The 14,023-nt window shown below is 45.9% G+C and overlaps 1 protein-coding gene across 1 annotated transcript; it reads left to right on the top strand.

Annotated features, from left to right (window-relative positions):
• Positions 1-7,949: 7,949 nt before the first annotated feature.
• CCR75_004254 (uncharacterized protein) lies at positions 7,950-9,152 on the top strand (the record flags this gene model as incomplete). Its single annotated transcript, XM_067962340.1, has 1 exon — positions 7,950-9,152. One exon carries the CDS (start codon positions 7,950-7,952, stop codon positions 9,150-9,152), a length of 1,203 nt encoding a protein of 400 aa, XP_067823143.1.
• Between the last annotated feature and the right edge of the window lie 4,871 nt (positions 9,153-14,023).

The following is a 14,023-nucleotide window of genomic DNA, read 5'->3' as shown; positions in this document are numbered from 1 at the left end:
CGTAACAATTGATGGTATGTCAAAGAGTGCCACATTTTTGTACATCGAGCTGAAGGATGGATGCTATCAGACCCTCATGCGTGAATAGGATAAGAAAGTGGCTAGCAATGCCACAAGAGCTTAGCAATGCCCCTGCAACATTCAACATATGTGTGATTAATCTGTTGAGATCAGTACGAAATTTCGCACCGAGGTTTTTTGATGAGTTCTTCGTTCATAGCCGAGCCATGAACGGAAAGTCAGTCGTTTAAGTACATCGTTCTTAAGTCCGAAAGGTTCCTATACATATGCGTAACATAGGTTGTATGCAATTATTAAGAGGTGCATATTTGCTGCAAGCTAAGTACGCTTCTTGTACGCAAATGCGGTGTATCGGGCTTATAACGACAATACCTGGCTTGTGAGAAAGCGTTAAGTAAGTCCGTAATATATGTAAAATTTAACTCCGAAAACCCTAAGTTTGAAAAGACTTCCCGACCTCATGGAAGTCTTCCATCTACGTGATGACATCTTACTGGCTAATAGTGGGTCTGATTCCCCATTAATAACAAAGAACAAAGAAACATGCGACGTGCTACACCCACCAATTCGGGTATAGCACCCTACTTACGTAACATGTATGTAATACTTAGTATTATGTGACAGGAATGGCCCATTACATCACCCCCCCTCTTAACACAGCACTCACCAACCGTGAGCGATCACAGGAAATATCTCGAGACGACAAAGACACAGGCACGCAAGAATAAATGGCGGGACGTGGTGAAAGCAACCACGGAGCGCTACAGAGAAATATCAGAGGCAGCACATACGCTCACATAATGGACGCCTACATTCGGCCGTGCGCGCTGTTTGACTTGTCCGGAACGGATACTCCGGACCTTCCTGACACCATGCGAGATCATTACCGGCGCTTCCGCAGCCTGCGTGGAAAGAAAATTGACGCCTCGGACATGATGCGCTTTAAACGTCGTAATGTGCCTTCATCCGGCGATGGAACCGGGTCGCAGCTAGTCGGTTGGCTGGTCGACAGGGAGGATCTTCGCGCTGATTATTCCCTAAGCGCCTTACGCGACAAAGTGTGTGAAAATGCCTGGAATGAGGACCGCCTCTGCTTTGTTCACGTGGTCGAGGGATGCCCGTCTTGCTCTATCATGCCTAGACCGGCTAGGGAATTTTGGAGAGCCTACATCGCTGAGCAACCGCTCAACGAGATTGAGCAGTTTTGGATCGGCAAGTACGAGCGTAGCCTTGATGAAGGGGAGCCTCCACTATTTTGGGCGGCTCGCGTCGACTCCACCGGGCCATCGAGGCGAAGACCGCATTCGCAACTCGTTGGCAGTTGGATTCGCCGGAACGTCGTCGTGATTTTTTCCCTTATCGGGATGAACCGAGGCCTCAACGACCAAGAACGAAGTGGTCTCAAACTCACGAAAAACGTCCGAAACGTCACGGAGAAGGGAGGAGCGACGTTTCCATGTATCTTCCTCGGAAGAAGTCCCCAACCATCGGGCCTGATAGCGGCGCGCGATCGAAATCGTGCGCTCCCCAGATATTATTCGACCGAACGCACTCGGTGGATCCGAGTGATTAACATATCGAACAGCGACCGAGTGAAATTCACCCGTAAAATCCACAAGGGGGGGGGTGACCTTCGCTATGGTAATGCGTTCGTCCTGGTCGCACAGGATGATGTGGACGCCGCGTCAAACCGGGCTGCTGACGCCCGTCTTGTTGCGGAGGAGGCGTTGAGCACGCTGCGCGAGCAGTGCGGACGGCGGCCGAGATCCGTCAGTCTAATCGCGAGTTGCTCGAGCGTATAAGGATGCTGGAGCGCCATATCTGTCGTCACCCGTAAACTGGATCGCATCCTTGCCTGATGTTGGCCCAGCGACAGGTTCGCCGGGAAGGACGCTCGAATTGCGCGCCACTGACTCAGCCTGCTGATCAGACTCGAAAAAAATCTGGGAGGTACGTCTTCAGCTGCCCAACGTAGAACGTCGGGTGCAATCGCAGCAACGCAGTAATAGCAAGAGGTGTAGGCTTCTCCAATCCCTTAAAGTACTTTAAGAGGTCAAATAAATCTTTGAGCGAGTTTACTCGCTCCCAAGTTTGGTACTGCTGAGTATCTTATGCCTTTGGTCGACAGGATAACACGTTCTCCTGGCTTAAAATTATGCGGTTTCTTTCTTTCACGTTTGTCAGCGTTCTCTTTTATATTTGTCCGCAGATTTCTGAAGTGTATCCTAAACAAACCGGAAAATTGACTGCGGCTGCAGCATGAAGTTGCTCACTGCGACGTCATCGAGCGGACGGGCCGATGGTCGTGGCGCGTTATTAGCCGCATTAGGCGGTGCCGAGGACGTCCGAGCCCTCGATAACAGATGAATCAATGTCTGCGAAGTCGATTTCGCCAAAGGTGACGCTACTTTGGGTGGCGTCGAGATCCGTTGTCGTACCTATGACCGTGTGACCACATTAGCGCTGGTCATGGCGTCAGCTGCACTATTTTGGATGCTCGACATTTTGTATAATTCCCTCCAGAGTAGAGCCACAAAGCGCCGTGAAATTACTCACAGCAAGCAAAGTGGGAACTCAAGAGTGGCGCGCACTATTCACGAAGAAAAAAATCAGAACCGTTGACGCGTGTTCTGCGTTGTTGAGCGAAAACTCAGCAAGCGGTAGGAAGGAGCTTCAATTAGTGAATGATGTCGCGTAGCTGCAAAGAACGTCTTCGAGAACGCGATAAACGCGTTCAGTTTGCCCATCCGTTTCCAAATGGGCCGCCGTCGACATCAGCAATTTTGTTCCGTGAAGCTCGAACTATTTAGTCCAGAAGGCGGAAGTGAATCGTGGAACACAATTGATTCCGGAAGATCATGATGGCAGTATACCGCGTCAAGTGAAGTGCACCGCGGTTTCGGCCGCAATAATTTGTGCAGTAACAGGAATGAGATGACTCATTTTGCTGGAGCGGTCGACGTATACCAGGATGCCCGTGCGGCCTTTGTCGTCAGACGGAAGGCCGAAGTTGAAGTCTATAGAAATCAAGCGCCATGCCTCCGAGCACTAGGAAGTGATCACAAAAGAGCCTGCGACGAAGGTGATGGCGTCACACGCTGGCAAATTTAACAGGGCCGCACCCAATTACGCGCCCGATTATGCAAGTGAGGACAGTAATAATTGCGCGAAACAGCTGCAAAATTCTTTTTGCGGCCCAGATGACCTTCGCTGGCGAATCATGGATCTCGTGAGTAATCCGAGCTCGTAGATCAGGGGCGTTGGCAACCACCGTGACACACATGCCGCACACCTGTCGTCATCATTGTCGTCAGTATTCTGACGACAGAAGTTTCGGCGAAGATTATGGTCAGGACACCGCGACAGGGCATCGGCAAGAACCTGAAGAGCCCTTCCGACACAATTAATCGCATGGTGTCGCAAGTGCTGCGACCACTTCGCAAGTTTTCGCCGAGCTACTTCGACGCCATTTTAATTTATAGTCGCGCTGAGGGCGACCTCAGTGAAGTCGACTCACATTTAGGACACTAAAAAACAAGTATTTTAAGTGATGAGAGACAGCTAATTTTACGCGAATTTGAAGAAGTGTATATTTTCACCACCGTAATTTCCGGTGCTCGGCTGCTTCGTCAATAAAGCAAGGATTTAAGCCGATCCTGAAAAATTTGTATGTATCTGCTCATGGCCATTACCTACGAACCTCACAGAGTTGCATCAATGGCTTGTTAAGCCGATTATCTAGACAAGTACACGAAGAATTGCGCTGGATTTATTCAACCATTATCATCTCTCTTAAAGAAAACGCCATGTAATCGTGGCGTCCTGAGCATCAGGCCGCATTTGAATCCGTGAAGAAGAGTCTGGCTTCGGCTCCAGTCCTAATCTTGCAGGACGAGTCGAAGCCTTTTAATGTCGTATCGCTGCGATGCCAGCTATTTCGCGATCGGCTGCATACTCATGCAATTTGACGACGACGGTCATGAACGGGTCGTGAGCTATCAATCACGACAACTGAAGCCCGCCGAGAAGAATTATACCGTCCACGACAGGAAATATTGGCTATGCGGTACGCTATCGTCAAATTTCGAGTGCAACTTCTCGGAGAATATACCTTCGCGCTGTACTCTGATCACGCGTCATTGCGAACCGCAACAAAAATCCCTTCTATATCGCAACGAATGGCTCGCTGGCTTTATTTTTTTTCTTTGAGTACTATTTCGTCGTTCACTACAAGCCGGGCAAGAATAATATCATTCCCAGAGCATACCGTTCGGCATGCTGACTGCTGTCAGGGGATTATCACTTGGTCTCATAAAAGTCCGGCAAAAACCATTAGTCAGGTCGATGGCAGGTCGATCGCTTTGTAAATTGCACTCCCAGACGTTCAGTTCAGCACCATATCCTTGCTGGGAATCAGTGTATGTGCTGGGACAGTGGCATCGTTCAGCCTATAAAAAGCGTGGACGAGACGCCATCCGCCAGTTGGCTTTTCACACAGGAGGTAATATTTGCATGAAGCGAGACACTCTCGCACACATGGTCGGCTTTGCGGCGGCCCTCAAAGAAATCGTCTTGACTGGATGGCGCGGCAACAGCCACTGCCGCGTCACACACCATTAAGACCCAGGTATGAGGTCAATATCGTGTTGAACTCCCCGATCAGCAGGGAGTTAAGGCGAAACACGTTTGCGTGTTCGCAGATGATTTGGTAGGCTGGGTTACGTGATTCCCGCGTAGAGCTTCCAAAGATTGAGCCGCGAATCAATCTTTCCGCTTCAAAGCAGACTCGTCCTCTTCACGTGATAAGATGCTGTTCGTAGCCTCCTCTGTGACCAAGCACTTGATCAATTATACCCGCTTAAGTTCGCACAGGAAATGCTTCCAGGACTGACCTAGAAGCCGTGTATTGGAGGTGGCAGTGCGAGGTGGCCGCACGACGAACTGAAGCATTGCGAAGTGAATATGTATGCAGCAGTACAAGTCAATGGCACACCGTTACAGCTTAGCTTCTTAACCTTCCTCTGCACGCCGTGTACCTGAACAAGTCGAGCTTTATTGTAATCAGTTTAGGTTGACTAGTACTGGTATCAGTACTAGCAAAAGGTTTCCCGTTTCACCTAGTAGCACTTTGTAGTCCTTTCAACAGATAAAGAATGAGGGAGCTTTCAAGCCCCTCAAGAAGGCTAAACTCAAAGCGTGAAAGGTTCACTCATTTGATTGACTTGAAATGGAGAGCGATCAAACGCATGAGTTGGTCGTAGGTGGGCCAGCCGTTGGCGCCATGCTGTTCACTCTGAGCACAGGTGAACAACATGCTGCCATAGCCGAGTTCATACAGCATAAACTCGATGGATCCCAAGAAAAAGTATCCGTACTTCACCAGCAAGTTTCATAACACGCAGAGGTGTTGAGAGAACAGGGTGCTAAGCAGTTAAAACCATTAAGACAGCGGCATTTACATGCTGCTAGCGGGCCGACGCATTCGAGTCGACCCCAAAGCTTAAAGATAGAAATTTCCAAGATTAAGGCAATTGAAATCGACTATTATTTGCACTCAACAATGCTGTACAGGCGTTAACAGGGTTGACGCCACTTTTTGTGAATTCGACTCGAATTGGAGCCACGAGGAGCCGTGGGGGTGGAGTTGATAAACAACGCTATAGCGCAGCCCATGGTATTTTGAGCGCGAATATAGTCACTTGATCCAAGGTGAAGTCTGCTTTTTGACTCCACGTGGCATGGCGTCTCCCACGTCATCCGACGACGGCCAAGCCTGCGCTGCTCCCGACGAATAGGTCCGGTACGAATGGTCAGGGACTTTCTTACCTGGAGGGGGGAGACCCCTTTTTGTAACAACAGCCCGACCGACTTGGCGTCGATCCACGTGTTATAGCACGTGGAAGGCAGCTCACGCCACCGTTGATTTGTCCACTTGAGTGATGCCACACGTCACTTCACGTTCACTAGTACGTGCAGAGGAAGACTCTCTTTCAAAACACTTGCTTTGAAGAGGGTTAAAAGTAAACAGTATTATAAATAATTAAGTTCTTCTGTTTCTATCTACTATATATATAAACACAAAACATGTAATAAAGTGTTATCTGTCTCTCTTTGTGCGCGTCCAGTGCTGACTGGACCCCGGAGCAACTAGATTAAATAACATGCATCTACCAATTGATAAGCTTTTCGAATCTTACTATGTGAAGTAATACTTCCCAAATATTACCTACCTTTTAGATAATATAATGATTAACAACAACCTTTAAGTGTTAATTACATATAACGATAAAACCCTCAATATAAGAGGTCTTAGCTGTAACGGGGCACTACGACTTGTACTGCTTCAGTTGCGAGTGGTGTCTTACGTTATTTCACGTACACTAGTACGTGCAGAGGAAGACATCTCTTTAAGGTAACTATCTTATAGAGGGTAGAATGAAAACTGTATCAATATAATTAAGTATCTCTTCTTTCTATCTGTTAACTCTAACTTAATCATCAACTTATACTAAACATGCAATTGAAACCTTACCTAATCTTATCTGTCTCTCTCTTTTGTTTACATCTACAGTTGACTAGTCCGCGGAATTAATAGATATAATGGCCTATATCTATTTATGGATAAGATGAACATTACTATTTAAAGTTATATCCTCCAAATATTATCTACCTTTTAGATAATATATTTATTGACAACCTTTTAAGTGTTAATTTAGTGTAATGATACACCCCGTTATATGGATCGAATACAAGTGCAACTTAGCATAGCGGAGCTTCCTAGCCCTTGAGTCAGAGGAAGACTTATAGGCTCAAACTGCTGTTAGTTCTACGAGGCCTTCGGTGGGAATTCTCCTCGACTTTTTCGAAAACCAATCATATTAGTGCAGCAACTTTCTACGATAGATATTAAAGAAATGTCGGGTCTGCTATGTACAAGTCCGGAAATTCATATTATTAATGCATATATTCTACACGAAATCGGACCTAGGCAGACGGGGACCAAAAGACCTAAATCTGAATTCAAAAGCCTAATGCTTTTTTCGCAACTCAATTGATCAAATGGCAATGCCACAGTTAGAATCATTGCTGAGAAGCGTGCCATGCATTCACAGAAGTTTGCTTAATTATCTCTAAAAGTCTTTCATCCTCGGACAACAAAAAAATCGGGCAACATCTAATCTTTTCAAATATTGTCCAATTGGATTAAACCTGCAGCAATATCTACCTAGCCAGCCTGAACCCCAATATCCCCTTTTGCTAGAAGTAGCCAGATGTAACACGATGACGCATTCGCCGTGCTTAGCGCACGCGTTGTCGTCAACGTGTTTTAGACGAAGCATAATCCAGCAACCAATTAGATACTAAGCCAAGCCAAACTCACAGGGTCGTTAGGGCTACAATTGGCGTTCGTTTAAAGTGTTTTTGCGACTTCTTATTTAACAAAACAGCATGCGAAAATTACACTTGTCGGCTTCGTGGTGGTAGTTAATATTTCAATGCGTCGACAAGTTGCAAAGTCCAATCAACAGAGAGTCATGAAGCACAGTAGCGGCTAGTTGCCGCCTCTTGACTGGAAACCGACGAAGCGGCTGTTCATCGCGCCACTATCGTCACAACCTTATGTATGACCGCGTGACAGAAACGTCACGTGCAAAGAAAATTTACTAAATTAATAACGATGCGTGTGTTTCAGACGAGAATGCTCTGCGCTAAGGCCTGAGGAACGGTAACATACGTCCCGTTCGTGCGCCCGGTTATCCACGCATCGCAGAATGTTGGAACATTCTTTGGCCAAGGATAGGTCAAGGAAGTTTCTTTTGCCTCGTCTGTATAACATAAGCGAGCCAATTGTGGGAGGCGGCTTCTCTACCGAATAATTATAGCTCATTCACAGATTTCCCGAAGGCGCGCAAGATTAAGTGCATACAATGAGCAGCCCTAGCCAAGAAAAGGCTGATCAAAAGCTGGAAGAGAAGCCTGTGTTCCGAACATTGACTCCAAATGAACATGCTGACCTCCCACAGTACAGATCGATGGCCGTGGCGTCAGCGCCTCCAGCGTTAAGCATTATGGGCCCCCACACCCTGCACGGCCAATCGGGAGCCGCCTTTTCTGGCCCCACATCTTTCAAAATGGTTTCGAAGAAGAAGAAGGCCAATTTAAGCGATGGTAGCGTTGGCGCGCCTTCATTTGGAACCCGCGTCGACCGTACAAAGTATGTGAAAGTGGCGCCTCGCGACCTTCCGCCGGCGCCGTTTCGTCTCGAGATGCACACGCATTTTCACGTCAAGCTTGAATCAACCCAGCGCGTGTGCGGCGTCGTGGGTGTCAAGCTCTGCGAGCTGGACACGGACTTCCAGTTTAATGCTGACAAGTGCAAATGGAAGGTCGAGTACCGTAGGTGTGGTGGCGCGCAACGCGTCAGTCTGAACATAATCATCTTTAAGACGACTAAGCAAGAATATGTCATCGAAGTACAACGGCGCGAGGGTGACATCACGGCACTTATGCACCTTTTTCATGAGCTTAAGATCTTGTTTCGCCGCAGTCAGCTGCTTATTGAAAGATCCCCCACCGTTAATGGCATTAAGCGTGCTGCCCCGAAACCGTTGCCGAAGTTGCCGCTTTCCCCTAGAAGCATTAAAAATGGAGTCTCAGCTCTTAAGGGTCTACTGGAGAGCAAGTATGCCGATACGCAGATGCAGGGTGTGCTCGGTACTATATCTATGTCTACGGTCGGGGAAGCTCGGCTTGACATGACAAGTCTGGTACCGCAGCTTGTGTTGCTCGGTCAATCCAAATATGCTAACGTCTCCCGATTAGTGAGTGCCGCCCTTGCGCGGCTTTGTGACCACCCGCAGTGCCGAAAGATTTTTATTGAATCTGATGGCTGGCAATATATCGTTGATCTCGCTGCCGGCGGCTCTGACATTACCCCAGAGGTGCAGCGAGAAAGTCTCCATGTGATAGAGACGCTTTGTCCGCTATATTACGATGATCTTGCTAAGTCCGTTAATGCCGGCCGCGTGTTGAAGTTGGTACAGGAATGGCGAAATATCGAAGATCCTCGTCTAAAAAAGCACGCTTGCAACGCATATCGTGCGCTCGAAGATGCTGGAGTTTTTGCTTAAGCTTACGTAAGGGATGAGATGTGGCATGGCACTACATTAGTATTCTATCTGCCCGCCTTGATCAATTTGCTCCGTAAATACATAAGCCGCAGAGAATCATAATTATCTCCCTATAATCGAGCACTTTCTGCTCTACAGCAATCAAGTGCACTGTCAAATTTGTTTTGTAACATTTCACTCCTGATTTCACACATTTGTTATTTCACTTCCGATATAGCAAAGTTTATTCAGCTCAAAAACGAAATAAATATCCAACTTAATATAAGAAAGCTATTAGTTTTTATATTTACTTCGTTTTGAATTGACTAAACATTGCAAGAAAGACGAGTTCGAATATCATCATAATAGTATAAAGCTGTTTAAGTCTCACACAATAAGCCGATTAAAATTGAGTTTGAGATCGCTCGGTACTTAAAGGCAAGGCTGCAATAAGCCACCACTTTCTGTGTAAATACCTGAAAATTGTATATAGGGGTATTCCATTACATAATTATTATTACCCCTAAGAGAACTAACACATATTCTTATTTTGGTAGATAATATTGTAGCAGTAACGTGACGATTATGTTTAATTCGTTGATATAGGTCATAACATCAATCCCACCAATCGCTGCAAGACGCGCGCAATGTGCGGTGAGCAATGAGTTGATATGTTTGAAATGGCCTTCAATTTGGTTTGGTTTTTATTTACTTATAGAAGCCTGATATGTATCAAGACGCGAGACTATGTCTTGCGTGCAACGGGGCAGCTGCCGAGTTGTACTGAAGCCACTTGCACTTGTAACGGGGTGTATAGTTACATGAAAGTAACACTTAAAGGTTGTTAGCTAATATATTATCTAAAAGGTAGCTAATTTTTGGAGAATATTACTTTACATGGTAATATTCTAAAAGCTTATCCATTGGTAGATATAAACCATTATATCTACTTTCTCCGCGGTCCAGTCAGCGCTGGACGCGCGCACAGAGAAAGACAGATAAGACTTTCAGTGTATGTTTTGTATTGATTTATAATTAAGTTCGTATTAAGTAAAAGACAAGAAGAACTTAATTATATTAATAAAGTTCTTATTTAACGCTCTTTAAAGAAAGTGTTTTAAAAAGAGTCTCCCTCTGCACGTACTAGTGTACGTGAAGTGACTGAGGCACCACTCGCACTGAGGCAGAGCAAAGTGGACATGTACTGAAGCAGTACAAGTCGGCAGTGCCCCGTTAAAGCACTGCTCCAGTGCGAGTGCTGTCTTATGTCACTTTACGTACACAAGTACGTGCAGTGGAAGACTCTCTTTAAAAAGTTCGAACCCCGTTTGCCTAACGATGGTTCTAGAAACTTTCAACAAGAAAGCAATTCTCACCATCAAAAGTCGAGGTCTCTCGCTTTCGACGAATGAGAGTCCATAGGTTGACTTGTCGTCTTGGAGGACGATACGTTGACGAGCTGACGAGCTAGCTTGAGCCTTTCTCAAGCTAAAGTCCTCCTGTACCGCAACGGATATTTCTTCTTCAAGCGTATCCGTTTCCAAGCGGAACAGGTGGGTCTTTACGGGACCATCCGTAAGACCTTGAATGACCACCGTAATTAACGTGTGTTCATGAACTGGTTTTAATGTGATACGCTAAGAGTCGAATGTGCTTGGCATAAGCGTGCACATCACGCTTGCCTTGCTTGAGTTTCAGAAGCTCTGATCGAGCTCTGAACTCACCTCTAGGCGGTTCAAACGTCTGTTTGAGCCGGGCTTTAAAAGCCTCTAGTAACCAAAGACATATGGGTTGCGCAACTAAAGGCCTAGTGCCCAAGTTTTGGCACGACCTCTCCAAGTTTGACTGAGCAAATGCGACTTGTATTTGCTCGTCGATGATGTGACGTGCCCTTATGGCATCGTCCAACTCGACAAACCATCTTAAGAGGAAATCTTCTTCGACTCCCCTAAACTTAGAGATGTCAATTTTTAAGGTTTCGGTACGACGCGTTTGCGTCATCCCAGGTACAGGGGTCTGTACCTGTTGTAACATCAGCAATTCTGCCTGTTGAGAGCCTTGCTGATTAAGCAAGGCTACCTTCTCCTTCGCATCGTCAAGTTCATGTTGTATGAACTTGGCGATAGTTGAATGCAGGGCATCTCTGTCCAAACCGGACAGCATGACCAAGATGGCATCATTCCCTACGGTCGAACTCATTCGTTTGACAGCTCTCCTTTCTATGTCACTCAGAGAGGAGTAGCTATCACGCGAAACGTGATGCGTATTTCCATTATACTCTAACATTTACATGTTAGATGATGGAACTGTGGTCCTAGGACGGACTACAAAGTGCTACCAGGTGTAACGGGGCACTGCCGACTTGTACTGCTTCAGTACAAGTCCACTTCGCACTGCCTCAGTGCGAGTGGTTGCTTTAAAAAGTATAAATTAAAAACTGTATTTATATATAATAAATTTTTCTTGTCTTTCTACTTAATACTAACTTAATTATAAACACAAAACATGTAATAAAGTGTTATCTGTCTCTCTTTGTGCGCGTCCAGTGCTGACTGGACCCCGGAGCAACTAGATTAAATAACATGCATCTACCAATTGATAAGCTTTTCGAATCTTACTATGTGAAGTAATACTTCCCAAATATTACCTACCTTTTAGATAATATAATGATTAACAACCTTTAAGTGTTAATTACATATAACGATAAAACCCTCAATATAAGAGGTCTTAGCTGTAACGGGGCACTACGACTTGTACTGCTTCAGTTGCGAGTGGTGTCTTACGTTATTTCACGTACACTAGTACGTGCAGAGGAAGACATCTCTTTAAGGTAACTATCTTATAGAGGGTAGAATGAAAACTGTATCAATATAATTAAGTATCTCTTCTTTCTATCTGTTAACTCTAACTTAATCATAAACTTATACTAAACATGCAATTGAAACCTTACCTAATCTTATCTGTCTCTCTCTTTTGTTTACATCTACAGTTGACTAGTCCGCGGAATTAATAGATATAATGGCCTATATCTATTTATGGATAAGATGAACATTACTATTTAAAGTTATATCCTCCAAATATTATCTACCTTTTAAATAATATATTAATTAACAACCTTTAAGTGTTAATTTCATGTAACGATACACCCCGTTACATCACCCCTCCCTTAAACGACAATCACTCTGACTGTCATTGGATGGAGTGGTCACTATGTGATCACTTCATTTATAAAAACGATGTTGATTGGTCAAAATCATCATTTTAAATTGTATCGCATGAAGAACAAATTCGTGCGGGGAGTTGATAGGGCTGCGCCTTTGGCTGGAGTACGTGCAGCCGCGGGTGACGCACTGTTATCTCTTGCGGCAGACGGAACGTCTGCCGTAGTATCTTCCACTCCTGACGATGAGGATGATCCCTCATCGCTTGTTCCGTCTCCCGTAGGGTCATCTTCACGTGTTTCTGTGCAAGGTGATGACGATGGCGTAAGCCATCCTAAGCAAAGCACTTGTGGTACCCCTGCTTCAGTGGGTTTTACTCAGGGGAGTGAAGACACTAAAATGTCTCATTCTGCCCCAGAAAAGAAGCCGTGTCTTTTGCTAGGAAGGCTCATCAATAGCTTGTCTAGCGAAACTACTCCTCACAATAAATATTCTTTCTTTATTGCGACAAAGCTACATGGCCTTGATTCCAGCGCGAGGAACTTTCGCGCTGAGGAAGATTTCCATCTCGATGCTCTTCTTAAGCATCGATGGTTTAGTGGCAACAATTAGCGAGATAAAGTTTTGCTTATGCAAGCCTGAAGCGCGTTCGTTCGCAATGTCAAAGACATTGGACACGAAGCCTGGCTTCAAAAACTTAACGCGAATCGCGTTAAGTTTGAGAAAAGAACTCCAACCGGTGCAAAGTATAAATTGCATCGGTTGTCACGTGAGGCTGGGCTTCCATACCTCACGTGGGGTGATCCCTGTCCGTGTTGTGTTGACAACTCGAAGAGGGTAAAAGGGGATGTCTATTCCCATTCTTTGCCCTGAGAAAGGGGATGCGATTGACGTTTTGCAATTGATTTACATGCGCCAGGGGCGCGTGTTTCACGATGGGCCTTCTGAACCATCGGATGGGTCTCGTCATACTGACGTACGAGGCCTCAACGTCAGCTACCAGCTGGGAACGAGGCTCCCAGCTGTCATGTGAAGGTGGATAACCACGCCAGCGAACAAGATAACTCGTTCGCTACCCCTTCACAACACGGTGGTTCTGGATACGTTCCACAAGGAAACGTTGATCACCGTGGGAATTCACTAATGGTTGTGGTGGAGGAGGGTAAATTAGATCCGAATCGTATGTCGGATCTAATGTCGAGGATCGACAAAACCGATCGCTTCCTCCATGAATTGGAGGAGGGACTTGACCTCGATCGCCGCAAGCATCGCTAGTTGGAGCAGACGGGGCAGGCTCACGATATCGAGTGGGTGGAAGACCGTTCGAAGAGTGCGTACTCCATGTTGGAGTACTAACGGAAATGTTACGCTGTTCGCGATGAGCTGTCGTCAGCTCATCGTAGTTTTGAGAATATTCGGAACCGGCATGAAAAACTTCAGGTTCAACATGAGAATCTGTTTCACGATCACAACAATCTTTTGGGGATTCTTGAAAAGGGTGGTCACATCCGTCCTCGGAAGAAGCCGCGTACTGATGGTACGGGCGGAGCCGACCAACGTAAAACGTAGGATGCGTTCGCATCCTACGTGGCAATTCTATTGTGTACGCATTGCCTCTTCGATGCAGTACACGGAAAGGCCCAATGAACTTGGGTAGTAGTTTACTGCTACCCACATTAGTGACTAATCGCTTAGGTAAGTTTACCGTAGAGAGTAGCACTAGATCATTAA

This window comes from Bremia lactucae, linkage group LG1 (assembly GCF_004359215.1).
Source record: "Bremia lactucae strain SF5 linkage group LG1, whole genome shotgun sequence".
Taxonomy (NCBI): Eukaryota; Oomycota; class Peronosporomycetes; order Peronosporales; family Peronosporaceae; genus Bremia; species Bremia lactucae.
Note: the sequence above shows the minus strand (reverse complement) of the source record. Positions and strands in the feature narration are given on the sequence as shown.